The sequence below is a fragment of the Mixophyes fleayi genome, chromosome 5, assembly GCF_038048845.1.
Source record: "Mixophyes fleayi isolate aMixFle1 chromosome 5, aMixFle1.hap1, whole genome shotgun sequence".
In the NCBI taxonomy this organism is placed as follows: Eukaryota; Metazoa; Chordata; class Amphibia; order Anura; family Limnodynastidae; genus Mixophyes; species Mixophyes fleayi.
Window position 1 is genome coordinate 112,770,936 of NC_134406.1, and position 17,017 is coordinate 112,787,952.

Consider the following 17,017-nt stretch of genomic DNA (forward strand, 5'->3'; position numbering starts at 1 on the left):
TGGATGGTACACGAAGGTGTGAAGTGCCGTCACCCCATGTCCTGTCCTTTATCAGTTTGGACATGAATGGGGTGCCCTGGCCTGTGAGAATTTCTTTGGGTATACCCAAGCGTTTAAACATCAATACAAGTTCTCTAGCTATGGTGCTGGACTTTATGGTTCGTAGGGGAATTGCCTCTGGATACCTGGTTGCATAGTCAAGCACCACTAGTATATATTGGTGCCCACATGCAGATTTTTCCAGTGGCTCCACAAGGTCCATGGCTATCCGTTCAAAGGGAACTTGTACTATTGGTATTGGAATGAGAGGTGACCTGTACATGGGTTTGGGACAGGTTCTCTGACAAATGGGACAGGACTGGCAATACTTTTTCACTGTCATGTCTACACCGTGCCAGTAAAACCTAAGCAGAACTCGTTCCTGTGTTTTATTCTCCCCTAGATGTCCCCCACAGCCATGTGTGTGTGCTGCTTTTAACACTAGGGATACATGGACCTGAGGAACCATTAATTGTTCTACTTTTTCACCCTGTACAATAGCAACTCTATACAGAAAATTATTTTTCACAATAAAATATGGTATACCTTCTGCAGGCTGGGCGGCTTTCGCTACCCCAATTACCTCAGTTACACTTTTAAAGGCATGTTTCAAAGTGGCATCATTAATTACCAGGGCCCGGGCATATTTTTTTTTTTCAAAACTACATTCTTATCTTTGTTTTTTTTTAGCGGCGAGGGGGGGGGGGGGGGGTTTCGGTCGTTGGTGGGGGGAGCAGGGTAGTTAAAAAAAACCCAACATACTCACGTGATCGCGGCGCCGGCGTCCCTCCTCTCTGCTGCTCTGTGCTCCATTCAGACTGAATGCCGGGTGTGACGTCATCATGTCATGCCCAGTATTCAGTGAGTCTGGAGCAATGGAGCACAGAGGAGCAGAGAAGACCAAGAATGAAGAGAGAAGAAAAGGTAAGTGAAGGGAGGAAAACGGGGGGGGGGGCGGTGCTCAAAGGGGTTAAAAAAAGGGTGGGGGGCAGCATGACACAGAGGGGTTAAAAAACGGGGGGGGTGGCACAGAGGGGTTAAAAAACGGGGGGGCAGCATGACACAGGGGGATTAAAAAAACAGGGGGGGGCATGGCACAGAGGGGTTAAAAAACGAGGGGCGGTATGGCACAGAGGGGTTAAAAAACAGGGGGGCATGGCACAGTGGGGTTAAAAAACGAAGGGGGCATGGCACAGAGGGGTTAAAAAACGAGGGGGGAGCATGGTACAGAGGGGTTAAAAAACGAGGCTGGGCATGGCACAGAGGGGTTAAAAAACAGGGGGTAGCATGGCACAGTGGGGTTAAAAAATGGGGCAGCATGGCACAGTGGGGTTAAAAAACAGGGGGGTGCATGTCACTGAAGGGTTCAAAAACAAGGGGGCAGCATGGCACAGTAGGGTTAAAAAACAGGGGCAGCATGGCACAGTGGGGTTTAAAAAACAGGGGGGTGCACATCACAGTGGGGTTAAAAAACAGGGGGCAGCATGGCACAGTGGGGTTAAAAAACAGGGGGGCAGCATGGCACAGTGGGGTTAAAAAACAGGGGGGAGGCATGGCACAGTGGGATTGAAAAAGAGGGGGGCGCAGCATAGTATAGTGTAATGAAGGGGAGCCAGGTGAAGAGGGCAAAAGCAGCATGGAGGGCGCAGTGTGATCATAAGGCATGGCGATGATGAATGGGCATATGGAGGAAGGCCTAATTATTAATTGTGGGTGGTATTGATTTAACGCCAGGGTTGTTTGGAATTATCTAAACGTAGCCATTTTTTACAAATAGGGCCCCCAGCATTCCAGGATCCAGACAAGCTGCAACTAAAGAAACATGCAGCCATAGGTGGTGAAAGTGAGAAGAACAGGTAGGAGAGAGCAGGACAGTATGTGAAATGTTGTGATTATAGTAGGGACAATGGCAATTTTTGGTGAGTGTTGTGCCCAATGTAAGGTGCAGGCCAAGACTGAACTCTTTGTGTACACACTGCATTCTTTGTATACTACACTGTGGTGCTAGATGTCCTGAAAGTGAGGAGTGCTTGGACATATGTGACGCTCCGGCAAATTGGGCGCCTAGTGATTTTGATGTGTTAGCCACGCCCCCAAAAGCATAACCACACCACCAATTTTTTTTTTTTTTTTACCATACTTGACTATAAGGGGGGCCTTGAATTCCTCTTGGCAGCCCTGCTACACTAATATATATATATATATATATATATATATATATATATATATATATATATATATATATATATATAATGTAAATGACTGATCAGCAGCCGCCTAGGCCCAAAGGAACTGTAATAAATTTGTTTGTTTGAAATTAATTTTACATCCATTATTTAACCCCCATGTCCAAATTAATTCTCACCCAAATTTTTGTCTGTACATTTAGAACCACCCCTCTTTCCTGTCTGTGTCTTGCCTGTGACCCCATGTCCCATTATACTGTATATCTACCTTTATAGCCATCCATATTATATCTACTATATAAATGCCTAGTGGCGTGTGTGAAAAAAAAAAAACCAAGCTGCAGCGCCACCTGCTGGGCAGAGTTATACACTGACCTATATATTTCTTGAAGGAGAAGTGACAGTTGGGAGTGGTTGGTGGTTGCCGGGGGGGGGAGTTTTTAACAACTTAAGTAGCTTGATGAAGGATGTGGCGATGAAGATGAAGGATGAGGTGATGGAGAAAAATGATGAGGTGGTGACATGTGGACAAAACCACGTTAAAAAAGGGCGCTTGCGCCGGGAAGTAACGCTCTTCCCCTGAGGAGGCCTGGGCTAGGCCCAAATGCATGACAATAACCTTTTTAACACCTTAAGTAGCTTGATTTGACTAGAATGCATAAGTATCATGCACGGGTTAACATACATACATAATATATATATATATATATATAATATTTATTTTAATTTCCTAACAACTAACCTAACAAGCAAACAAAATCATGTAATGAGGTTACAGGTGATTAATTTGGTAACATATTATATATTCTACCACTGTATATTATTAAAACCAGCATGCTACGCCATTCAATAGTAGAGCTTTCATATTGGGGACACAGTGGAGCAATGTGTGGGACTGGATCACTTATATATAACTTATGGTATAAATTTATTTAAAGGAAATAGCGCAGGGCTATGTACTAATTTTACCATATTGTGTGGCAGTTTGCTAGAGGAAATCTACAATTAGGCATATGTGAGGAGGGAGTCTGTTTTGCGGATAGCAGGAATTGCTAAATAAGTCTATTCAATGTGAGTGACCAACACTTGAATGCACACACACACACAGTATTAGAGGAAAAATAGAAGGATGATTTATTCTGCAGAACAGGATTAAATACAGCAGGGCCCCTTAACGATAGCAGGTCCAAGTGAGGAAATCCGTTCAAATAAATCCAGTGAGATAGGTTCCACATCTCTGGCAGAGCATCACCCCTTGGCCAAAGTCAGTCACATACATGTCCAGCTCCCATGGTAGCCTCTTATCACCTCATAATCCCACCTTGGGAACTGCCTGCCCAGAGGAGTTGCAAATGGTCTCAGTTGGTGGGCTTTTGCCACTATTCAGCCCCTCCCCTACCTCCCTAGGTGTCTTCCCTCAGGTGACCTCTGCTGGGTCCGGCTCCTGGCTGCCTGTAAAGCTCACTAGTGGACAATATGAAGCAAACAGAAATAACAATGGTGGCTTAATTCACTCAACTCCTGAGTGTTCCATGTGAAGGTGGAATTCAACCCCTGAAGTACTTTTCCAAGGAGATGTTATAGTTACATCTCTGATACTTCCTGATAACATGGCTAAAAAGTGCAGTTCAGGTATGGATTATATTAAGGGGTTGTAAAAAAATACCTGTTGCTTTAGAAATGGGATGCAGGATATCACAGAAAAGTGCAAATTTTGTCAAGTATTCATTGTATTTAAATCCATGTTTGGGTAAACATATTGCATTCTGTTACTAAAAATAACTCAGAATTTAGGGGGCTAGCTTACCCTGGAGGCTGTGTCCAAAACTGTATAAAACAGCATTGGTTTGTACTGAATGTGTCATTGTTGTACCATCTACTTCTGGAAAGTTCGTTAGTACCACAGACTGGCGTGTGAACTGTCCTTCTTAGATCTGCTTGAGCAAATAAACATCTCTTGCTTTAAACTACCTGCTTGACAACCTTTCCATTCTGAAATTCCTATGACCTACAGATTAGACCCAACTCTAATCCGTTGCTGTCTGTTCTGAGGTTTGGACCCAGCTTTCCGGTACCACCACTCTGCCCGCTACCCTGCAGCTCTGGCCAGTGGGGATCCATTCACAGCAACCCTGATCCATAGTAAAAGGTCAGGGGTACCAGTCCAGGTACACCAGCAACGGGGTACACTAGCAGTGACAGTTACCCAGAAGGAACCCGGTTCTCAATGCCAGTAAGGAGTCCAATGGTGTCAGCATTTGTAAGCCCCTCCAACTGCGGTTAGAGGGTGCATTTGGGATAACGAAAGGAAACGGTGTCAAAGTAAACCCAGCCAGTTCCCAGCAACAGACAGGGTGACATAGGCGGTCCGTCCCGTCACACTGTGCTTTACTGATCATGTATCTGGGAGCTGAATGGAATGGACGCTGGGCACAATACTGTAGACCAGGGGTGTCCAACCTATTCGCTTCCCTGGGCCACATTGGAAGACGACGAGTTGGTTTGGGCTGCACATAAGATACACTAACAAGAACGATAGCTGATCATCCCAAAAAACATAGAAAACATAGTTAACATATATATATGAGAAAAAAAAAGTGATTATATATATATATATATATATATATATATATATATATATATATATATATATATATATATATATATATATATATCTCACTTTTTTTTCAAAATCCCCCTATACTTACCTTTCAATCGCCCTGTTCAAAAAATCCTCTCTAGTTATTATACTATAATCACTTTTTGTATTGTTTCGATGCAATATCAATAAAGTGCATTTAAGCCAGGCATTGTATATCAGGGTGCCGTGACCAGGCCTGCGGTACCTGACATATACACCACTGTGACCCCAAATTGTCACCTGTTTTGATAATTTCACCACTATGTTAGTTACGGGATAACAAATTATAATGGGCCAAAGAGAATAATATATAATGCCCCATTAGTATTACAAGTAGAAGTATGTAGCAGGGAGATAAGGTCCATGATGCTCCAGGACCAGGTGACTTTTATTCACTTGTCAGCGTCCCTTGAAATAATAAAAAAAATCCCCCTTAACTTACCTTTTAATCGGCTTGTTCTCCTGTCCTCTTCTCTGATTCTGTGCTGCTGATTGTTCTTCTCGCGCGGGTGTCTCCTCTTTGCTGCGCTCCGCAATGGATGTTGGGCGTGATGACATCACGCCCGACATTCACTGCAAGCACCGCACGGAGGAGGGGACAAGGGAGGGAGCCGGAGTACCAACGGACGTGACCGCGTGGTAAGTATTTTCTTTTCTTTTTTTTTTGCAGGATTTTTTTTCTCCATTAACAGTGCTGCCCCCTTGTCACAACCCAAACTCCTTCTGGGACACATTTATCGGCATGCTGGGCCGCATGCGGCCCGCGGGTTGGACAACCCTGCTCTATATGCTGCAGAGGATGGAGGAGCAGAAAAAGGCCATTCAAGCCTACACAACCACCTACGATGGGCCACGTGTTTGTGCCACCGACTTTTGTCGCTTTGCTTAGACATCCAGCTACCTCGGTGCAACCTTTTGGACTAAAAACAATATTGTGAGGTGTGAGGTGTTCAGAATAGACTGGAAATTAGTGGAAATGAATGTTATTGAGGTTAATAATAGTGTAGGAGTGAAAAAAAAACCGAAATATGGATTTTAGCACTTTTGTATGCTTTTTTTAAAAATAAATCAGAACCAAAAACCAAAACCGTTCGTGGGGTGTTTTGGCAAAACAAATCAGAACCCAAAACCCAAAAATGCCCGGTGCACACCCTTAAAAATTACCTCAACAGAACTTAAGAAAAGTCCAGCAAACCATAACGCTGTGTAAGAATGATGTAGGCAATTTATTTTGTCCAGCAGTTTTTAAAACACATTCAGTTACTGATGTCACAGCTTGTTTTCTTTAATACATATTCATCACACACAATATACAATCTTATTCAATTTCCTAAAAATGCTAAAACAGCAGCACCTCATTCCTGAATCTGTTTCGAAAGATATACATTAAAGCAATACTGAAGATCTGTAAGCCACTGTTCTTGAATTTCACAGCTCTTGAGACTCTAAAAGGGAAAAAATAAATTACATATAATTACATACAACGGAAAAAACAAGATGTGTGTGACTGATTATTAGAGGATTCTGATGAAGCAGATATACAGAGAAATAATTCAGGCTAATTTGCACATTTCTGTATGGATCTTGAACTTTTATTTTGATCTATTATTCTTGCACTATCTTGCTCACACCCAATATTAGAGATTGATTGCACACAAACTACAGAGAGGCTTTTCACTTAGGATATGTGACAGGATTACTTTTATAAGTAACTTATGGTATAAATGTATTTAAAGGAAATAGCGCAGAGCGCTTATTTATAGAATTACACATGCACTTATTTTTGAGATTGTGTATATTTTGGTATAGTAAATCTTTATTTCTGAGACCAGGGGAGAAAATTAGTTGTTTTCTGTTTTAACCTTGCTAGAGGAAATGCATTATTTCTGATGTATACATCTGATACAATAAACCTTTGTTTAGAAAGTCTTTTGTATATCTTTGTGTAAGGAAATGCCTTGTTTGGGGTTTGAAACTTTTCTTGGGGAATTCTTTTCTTTGGAGGAAATGTATATTCTGCTACTGGTGGAAGAAAGCACCCATGCTAATCTCATGTTAATTAGACATTTTGACGGGAGTGTCCAATAAGGGAAAGGAAGGTGTAATTAGACTTGCTGTCAGATGTCCACGATAAGATGCAGGAAGTCACAGAAAGGTTTTAAGATATCACAGATAAGCGTAAATATTGTTAGCTTTGCATTGCATGTAAATCCATGTTTGGATAAACAGGTTGTATCCTGATTCTAAAAATAGCCTGTGAGGCTTGTGTCTAAAACTGTATAAAAGGTGAGCTGTCTGAGCATATAATGCATCATTCTGATGTTCCTTCTGACCTGACCACTGATACCTTTAATCAGTGGAACTGTCCTTGCCAGGACACTTAAGCGAAATAAACATCACTCTCTGCTTCAAGACCCTGCTTGTCAACTTCTTCAATATTGCTGTAATCCTGTGACCCACAGATTAGACACTAAATTTAATCCATCCTCCAGCTGTCTGAGGTTTGGACCCAGCTCTCCAGTACCACCGCTCTGCCCGATACCCAGCGGCTCTGGACAGTGCGATAGGCCAGGGGGGATCCATCCACAGCACCCTGATCCATAGTAAGCAGTCAGGGGTACCAGCCAAGGTGTACTACCAAGGGGGTACCCTAGCAGTGACAGTTACCCAGAAGGAAAGTGGTTCTGGATGCCATAAAGGAGTCCAAGTGGTGTCAGCAGGCTTCTCCTACTGTGACAGGAGTATTCAGAATAACGGAAGGGAATGGTGGCAAAGAAAGCCCAGCCGGTTCCCAGCAACAGACAGGGTGGCATAGGCGATATATCCTGTCACAGGATACCATCAGATCATTCTCAGCACTGGGCGTAGTTACATTGTAGCTTATAACTGTCTACCTTTTATTATGAGAGATCTTTCAAAATTCACACTGGAAGTGGTGCAATCTCCATATTTGTAGTGGTATTGTTTATAATGGACATTATATAGCACTAATGCACCTATTGTGTTCCTAATTAGAGAGGACTTTTCTCTATAAACATCTATTATATGAAACTTTGTTTTACGGTTTCAGTTTTACAGATTCTTAATTTAGAGAGGAATTTGGGCTACTCTTATTTCTATGCCTACTACAACGGAAAAAAAAAAAAAGCAGATATCTCTATACTAAGGAAAACCAGTCTTATATGGGGACAAAGATATGTTTGAAAGTGCACACACCAAACAGTGCCTCTTGAAGAAATCCAAATTTGTTTCTCATCTTTATAACAATTAGTGACATAAAGGTGTTGATGTGGATGTTGTTACTTGTAAATGTGTGGCCTGTAAAATTAATAATTATATATGCTTTGTGAATTAGTCTTTAGTTTATTTTTAACTTAAGTTTTTAAGTAAAGCTAATTATACCAACACAAACAGAAGATATCCAACAGACTGTCAGTAGATGAAAAATACTGTGTCTGCCCCATAGTTCTTGCTGATTGCAACCCAACAGATGTTTTGATCAAATCTGCCTATATATCATGCTGGCCAAGTGTCACCATTTATTGAAAACATTTGTGATCAAGAAATGAAGTCTTTTTTTAAACAGAAAATAACTGAACATATGTTGAAGAATCATTTGAGAAATCTTGTAAGTACAACTGTCATTCTTTGTTTTTTTTTTTTATTAATTATAAGCATACCACAGCCAATTTGCTTGTGTGTGTTGAGAATTGGATCCAATCCTATTATGATGTTTCTCTTTAGAATTTTGAACCATACAAATTACAAAATTCACAAAACTAAAGCATACAATAGCAAGAATTATCTCCTACATCTTAACATACCATGACATCTTGAAGGGTTTGCTGTACTAGGAAAGCATTGGTCATCATGTGACTTCTTAGCTGTGTGTTTTGTAGCAGTAGTCGAAGCAACTGTGCAATAACCGGCAGCTCTTCCTGACATGCTCTGCTAACTTGAAGATTTTGTAACATCAGCTTCAGAACATTTGGCAGCATAGATAGTAAGGAAATGCATGCTCCCCATAAAGAATCCCTGAAATGAAAATGATAAGAAATACATTATACATTTATATATAATAATTTGGAAAATGTAGCAAAACAGAAGATTTCTTTGTTTTCATGACTGCCTAAGGTTACATTTGCACAGTACATAAAGTGATGTTTATTTCTCCCAGGTTTTTAATGTACATAGGTTTAAAGGGGGGTCTAAATAATGCCTTAAACTAAATGTATTTGTTTTCTACTACTTGGTTATTTGAAACTTCCAATTACTAAATCATTTATGGCAAAATAAAGTTTCACATTTAATTTGGTTATACCACCAATATTTTGGTTTATGATTAGAGCAGCAACAAAAGAGTGCAGTCATTATCCATGTTTTAAACAAAGTATTTAATTCTTACACATAACAGCATTTAGTAATGGGTGGATTGAGGAAAAACATAATTCATTACAATATGTCAGCATATGCAGAGATTAAACACCAAATTTAAAATAGCCTCAATCTACTGATTTTTATATTTTCTTCTGTGACAAATAGGACTTCTTTTTCAGAAAGAGAATGAAAATGAAAGCCAACATGTCAGGCCCTCCCTCTTGCCAAGTGTTGTGCTATTTGTGGAAGCATATCTAAACCTTACACTCCCTACATGACACATAGAGAAAATATATATATATATATATATATATATATATATATATATATATATATATATATATATATCTATATATATATATATATATCTATATATATATATATATATATATATATCTCAATGGCTCTGTAAGGAAAACACAACAGAAAAAAACTCACATGTGTACTTTTGTTAAACCTTGAGAAATGTATACATATTGGCTATGTCTAGAGAACTGGTCAATTAAAATGTAAAGATAAAGATTGACAATATAGATCTAAGATTGTATTACCGAGCCAAATAATACACATGTAAAATAAGTGGTGTATTTATGCTAAACCAAATATGCTCTTTAATGTATATATCAATTAATTCTATAGTGCAATATACAACTTTTCAAAATGGCTTAAACACCCCTGGCTATTGTAAGAATGTATACATATACACACAAAATACTGTGCAAACATTTTAGGCAGGTGTGGAAAAAATGCTGCACAGAAAGAATGCTTTTAAAAATAGAAGTGTATTTTTATCAATTAAAAAAAAATGTAAAATGAATGAACAGAAGAGAAATGTAAATCAAATCAATATTTGGTGTGACCACTCTTTGCCTTCAAAACAGCATGAATTCTTCTAGGTATACATGCAGTTTTTGAAGTAACTCAACATGGAGGTTGTTCCAGAACTATAGACAGATCGTTTGTGGATGTAGGCTTGCTCAAATCCTTGTCTCTTCATGTAAACCCAGACAGACTCAATGATGTTGAGATCAGGGCTCTGTGGGGGCCATATCATCACTTCCAGAACTCCTTGTTCTTCTTTACGCTGAAGATAGTTCTTAATTACATTGGCTGTGTGTTTGGGGTTGTTATCCTGCTGCAGAATAAAGCTGGAGCCAATCAGACGCTTCCTTGATGATATTGCATGATGGATAAGTACCTGCCTATATTTCTCAGCATTAAGGAGACCTTTATTCCGGACCAAATTCCCAATTTCATTTATTGAAATGCAGCCCAGATTTGCAAGGATCCTCCAACCATGCTTCACAGTCGCCTGAACACACTCATTATTGTACCGCTCTCCAGCGAACAAAATGTCTTCTGCTACAGCCAAATATTTAAAATCTTGACTTATCAGTCCAGAGCACATTGCTGCCATTTATCTGCACCCCAGTTCCTATGTTTTTGTGCATGAATGAGTCGCTTGGCCTTATTTTGTTGAAGGTATGGAAATTCTTCCATGAAGACCACTTCTAGCCAGACTTCTCCGAACATTAGATGGGGTACCTGGTTCCCACTGGTTTCGTCCAGTTCTGAGCTGATGGCACTGCTGGACATCTTCTGATTTCGAAGGGAAGAATGATGTGGTCTTTCAACTGATGAACTAAGTTTCCTTGGTCGACCACTGTGTCTACAGTCCTCAATGTTGCCAGATTATTTGTGCTTCTTCAAAAGAGCTTGAACAGCACATCTTGAAATCTCAGTATGCTTTGAAATATTTGCCTGGGATAGACATTGTGTCTTGTTGCTGTACTCAGTGTTGCCATTGCGTATGACCTGTGACATGAAACCATCTTCCATAACTCACCTTTGTAGCAGAGTTTGGATGTTACTCACCCAGTTTTAAGTCTCCTCCACAGCTGTTTCTGTTTCAGCTAATGACTGATTCAACCTACATATGAAAATGATCATTATCACCTGTTTGGTATGATTGGTTAAATCATACACCTGACTATAATCCTACAAAATTCCTGAGTGTGTGCAAGTGTATCTAGAAGAATGGATGCTGTTTTGAAGGCAAAGGGTGGTCACATCAAGTATTGATTTGATTTACATTTCTCTTCTGATCACTCACTTTGCATATTGTTAATTGGTAAAAATAAAATATTAACACTTCTATTTCTGTAAGCATTCTTACTTTGCAGCATTGTATTGTGCATATACACAGACTTTGTAATGTCTGTGTAAACGTGTGTGTTTCCTCTGGCCAGAGTGTAGCCACTGAACAATAAAATATATAATATAGTAGAAATAACGAAAAACACTTGCAAATGCAAACAATGAATGTCTCTGACAAAACAAAGAGAAAACAGGAAACTCCTCGTCTCAGAATGAGAGACTTTTTGATGGATTACAGATTCGTGTAGTAACCAATGTTACCTTGTTTCTGGCAATATAAAATGTAAAACGGGCCCTAAAAACCCACCTTTTTCTTAAAGCCTTTCTGTCTCCCACTTAACTTCCTACCTTATCTTCTGCCTCTGTCCCCCTACTCTCCCTCTCTCCCCTGTGTCTCTCTGTCTGTCCACCCCTCCCCTTAGATTGTACGCTCCTCTGAGCAGGGCCATCTCTCCTCCTGTTTCCACCACTTCTAAATCTGCTCTCCAGCTACTTAGCCCTCCTCCTCGAGGGTCCGCCACCCCACGTCCACTCTCGCTCCCTCCTCCCCCCTGGGGGTCTCCCTGTCTTCCGCGCCCTCCTTCTTGGGCCCCGTCGTTTGCGGATCCTCCCTCCCTCTTCCCCGCCCTCTCTAGCTGTGCATTGAGCTTACTGAGTTGCTGTGTTTACTGTACTGTGCTGTCTCCCATTGTATTGTAATTTTGTTTGTCTCTGTACGGCGCTACGGATGCCTTGTGGCGCCTTATAAATAAATATTAATAATAATAATAATAAAAGTTAAAAACTCACAGTATGTAGGTACACAGTCCAAATCTGTCCTGTATATGTGAAAAACGGTAGGAAATTGTATCCATCTGGGCCTCTACTCACATAGGAAGCGGTAGAGACTTGATTTCCCCGCTATTGGGGACGCTGTGTTGGTGCATGAGCGGTTGATTGGAGATCTTCCGGATGTCAGTGCTACTCTCCATCTACTGGGGGATCCTGCTTAATGCAGCTGACAGAGTAGGGCCAGGGAATTTGCATTTTTTTACTATCTATATCATCTCTATATACATATATATCTCTCTATATATCTCCACACACACACACATATATATATATATATACACACACACACACACACACACATCATCGTCATTTATTTATATAGCGCCACTAATTCCACAGCACTGTACAGAAAATTCATTCACATCAGTCTATGCCCCATTGGGGCTTACAGACTAAATTCCCTAACACACTAGGGTCAATTTGTTAGCAGCCAATTAACCTACTAGTATGTTTTTGGAGTGTGGGAGGAAACCGGAGCACCATAAGGAAACCCACGCAAACACGGGGAGAACATACAAACTCCACACAGATAAGGCCATGGTCGGGAATTGAACTCATGACCCCAGTGCTGTGAGGCAGAAGTGCTAACCACTGAGCCACCGAGCTGCCCCCGCACACATATATTATATATATATATATATATGTGTATATTTTGATATAGGAAATCTTTATTTCTGAGACCAGGGGAGAAAATTTGTTTTTTTCTGTTTTAACCTTGCTAGGGTAAATGTATATATCTGATACAATAAGCTTTTGTTTAGAAAGTCTTTTGTATATTTTGGTGTAAGGAAATGCCTTGTTTGGGGTTTGCAACTTTTCTTGAGAAATTCTTTTCTTTGGAGGAAATGTGTGTTCTGCAACTGTTGGAAGAAAGCACCCATGCTAATCTCATGTTGATTAGACCTTTTGATGCGAGTGTCCAAAACCGCTTAAGGTAAAGGAAGGCGTAATTAGACTAGCTGTCGGATGTGTCAATGTGTCCAAATTAAGATGCAGGAAATCACAGCAAGGTTTTAGGATATCACAGATAAGCGTAAATGTTGTTAGCTTTGCATTGCATGTAAACCATGTTTGGGTAAACAAACTGCATCCTGATTCTAAAAATAGCCTGTGAGGCTGTGTCTAAAACTGCATAAAAAGAGAGCCCTTGAAATGCATCATTCTGATGTTCCATCTGACCTGACCACTAATACCTTTAATCAGTGGAACGGTTCTTGTCAGGACACTTGAGCGAAATAAACATCACTCTTTGCTCGACAAATTCTTCAATATTGCAGTAATCCTGTGACCTACAGATTAGACCCTAAATCTAATCCGACCTCCTGCTGTTTCTGAGGTTTGGACTCAGCTTTCAAGTAGCACCGCTCTGCCGCTACCCAGCAGCTCTGACAAGTGTGATAGGCCAGGGGGGATCCATACACAGCACCCTGATCCATAGTAAACGGTCAGGGGTACCAGCCCAAGTGTACCCGCACAGGAGTAGACGAGCAGCGACAGTTACAAAGAAGGAACATGGTTCTGGATGCCATAAAGAAGTCCAGTGGTGGCAGCAGGCTCCTCCTACTGCAGCAGGAGAGGCATATTCGGAATAACGAAAGGGGATGGTGGCAAAGTAAGCCCAGTCGGTTCCCAGCAACAACAGACAGGGTGGCATAGGCGGTCCATCCTGTCACAAATACATTTTAGTGAGCAGAAAACTATATGCAATTATGTAAACTATATACACAATATACCTCCTCTTTATAGCAAGTACAGTGTAATATAAAGAAAAATAATACTTAACCTTCCAGGCTAATGTATTACAGCCAGGAGAGAGCCCAACAGCAGCCAAGTCGGTCTGAGTTTTGACTGCAAAGGTTTCTTTCTTCACCTCGATGCTTTAGGCCTCAGGAAAAAAAACAACCTGCCAATTAAGACACGGGGAGCTCCAGAATAACTCCTCCTTGTCTGCAGTGTCCAGCGGTCCGCCTGACTGCTTGTAAGAGTCTGTCTGCATCGCTTCTCTTATTAAGCCCACAGACTGTCTGTCTTAACCCACTAAGTGCACTATGCAGCGTAGCTCTGCCCCCACCCCCCTCTGAGGAAGGGACCTGGAAGCTTCCAAGATGGCGGCCACCATAGCTTCTGGATTCCGGCACTCTATGCTCCACAGAGCAGCGCCGGTGCCCAGAAAATGAGGTGCTGCCTTCCACTGCGCGCCAACCTCAGAAAGGATAGAAGACAATTGCTGCTTCTGAGCACTGCCGCTCTACTCCGTGACAGCACTGCAGTAACTTGCCAGGTAACTGTCCCAGCACTTTCCTATCTTCTTTCCCTTTACTAATATAAAAAAAAAAAAAAAAAAAAAAAAACACAGCCTACAAAAATAAAGAGCAGCAAAAGGAAAAGACAGCCCAACTCCTTGGACACTTAGACTACACTGACTAGCTGCAGAGGGTTGCAGGAGAGAGAAGTCTGTCAGCAGCCACAAAATTAACTAGTTAAGTGCCAACTCCACACTCTCCAACTACAACCCCATGGTAGTAGTGTCCGTACTATCTATCTAATATATATATATATATATATATATATATATATATATATATATATATATATATATATATCTATATATCTATCTAATATATCTATCTAATATATAAATGCTTAGTGGCGTCTGTGTGTGTGAAAAAAAAAAAACACAAGTTGCAGCGCCACCTGCTGGGCAGAGTTATACACTGACCTACTAAATTCTTAGTGTGTGTGGGGAAAAAAAATTCATAAAGGGCTGAAATTTGGTAGGGCTCAAACTCATTTTCGGGAGCTAATTTTTCCTCATGAACACACATGTGTAGAGGCGTGCGTTAGTGTGTGTGTGGAAAAAACTCTTTTCTCAGAAAGGGCTCATCCAATTGACCTGAAATTTGGTATACTGACATTATTTGACAAAAAAATTAGAATAGTCAAGTCAGTTAACTTCCATCATCCCACCTGGGAGGGGTAGTAAAGGCTAAATTTACGAGTTGAGGGGTCAAACTCATTTTCGTGAGGTAATTTTACCTCACGAACACACATTAAAAAGGGCGCTTGCGTCGGGAAGTAACGATCTTCCCCAGAGGAGGCCTGGGCTAGGCCCAAATGCATGACAAGAACCTTTTTAAGACCTTAAGTATCTTGATTTGACTAGAATGCATGAGTATCATGCACGGGTTAACACATATACATATATACATACATATATATATATATATATATATATATATATATATATATATATATATATATATATATATATATATATACATATACATATATATATATATATATACATATATACACACATATATATACATATATACACACACATACACACACACGCATTGCAAAGTCTGTGTCTACACAAGCCAAGGTATAAAAAATATTAAAAATGTACCTGTCTACAGCTGTTGTTTAGGTGGACTCACTAACATAGTAACTAATGGCTCCTGCGTGGTTTAAAAATGTTCTCCAGTTGAACAGTGAAGAAACAGGGCGAATGCCTCCATCATATGGTGTTCAACATTCACCACAAATAGCTTTCATGGTGTTGGGAGAATGAAGAAGCTGAAAGCAGGTCCTTCACTGTTTACACATTACATCCAGAGGAAACCATGTCAACAGGGAGTTAGCAGGGGGAACTCTACTAGAGTAACTACCCAAAAATTGGAAGAAGGTTAAGATTTTATTTTAAACAAATAAATCTCATTAAATAAAAACCTCTATAAATATATATCTATACATATAAATCTAAATATACATATCAAACTATAGATCTGTATAATAATTTATGAAAGTGGACTTCAAGCACAAATAAAGCCAAACAGATTTAGTCAGTCTTTAGTCAAAGAGTGCATTTTCCCGATGGATATAAACATACAACTATATTTACTATATTTTTTGTTTGTTTTCACCTTTTCTGTACATGCTCTCCATCTTTCTCAATTGTAAGCAAGAAGTTAAAAATGCTGTAACAGCTGGAAGCCAAAAATGTATGGAGAGTCTCAGTTGGAATGCAACTTTGGTCAAAAAGTGTACTTATCGCATGCAAAACTGATCCAATGGTACTGTCTGGTATTACCACCAAGCCACCCTGTTGAAGACAATTACACGAATCAGACAAAAATGTAAAATATTTACCATTAAAATAGACACAATCATGTACTGAAAAATAAAAAATTAAAATTAAATCAATAAAAGCAGATAGGCTAATCGGTCTTTATCTGCCTTGTACAAATTTGTTAAAATACAGTAGGTAAAAAATTCTGAGTACTCGCGTCAAATGTGCTATATTGATGATGCCTTCTTGGTTTCAAACAGGCCCCTTGTTATACAAGAATGCAACAGTTACCTAGGTAACTGTTACATTTTAGACCCCCCCCCCCCCCCCCCCGATATATCTATACCTTCCTTCAGATTGGAAACGTAGTTGATATATAAAAAAATTAATAAATAAAAATATGATATAAGGCAAAGTGAGGGACTGATAAAGGTGATAGTGAAAAATCATAACAGAGAAGGATGAACACTATATAGGGTAAATTTCCTCTTTCTAGAATAGCTATTCTATGTCTAGTATTTGTTTTTAATGTTTACCTCAATAAAAGTGTAACAGCATATATAAAATGTGAAATATGTTCAATAAGTCTCACCAAATGTTTGGTGATTGCACTTTGAAGGATATCAAAACATTGGCGTCGCGATCTCACTGAAGACAAACTGCTGCATACTGCCTGTTAAAATACAAATACTGTTGCATCATTCCTTTTAAACC

At 40.0% G+C, this 17,017-nt stretch overlaps 1 protein-coding gene across 3 annotated transcripts in view; it reads right to left on the minus strand.

Moving 5' to 3' along the window:
• Positions 1-6,073: 6,073 nt before the first annotated feature.
• Positions 6,074-17,017, minus strand: part of TEX10 (testis expressed 10) — a 51,573-nt gene continuing 40,629 nt past the window's right edge. For 2 of the 3 annotated variants that reach the window (XM_075212707.1, XM_075212708.1), the window contains exons 11-14: positions 16,896-16,976; positions 16,158-16,336; positions 8,691-8,901; positions 6,074-6,311 (exon numbers count right to left, since the gene is read on the minus strand). In XM_075212707.1, coding sequence (XP_075068808.1) covers positions 6,222-6,311; positions 8,691-8,901; positions 16,158-16,336; positions 16,896-16,976 — 561 coding nt within the window. In that variant the 3' untranslated portion in view covers positions 6,074-6,221. Of the gene's footprint in view, positions 6,312-8,690; positions 8,902-16,157; positions 16,337-16,895; positions 16,977-17,017 lie in introns of those variants that run through there. The other variant, XM_075212709.1, reaches the window with a different exon arrangement.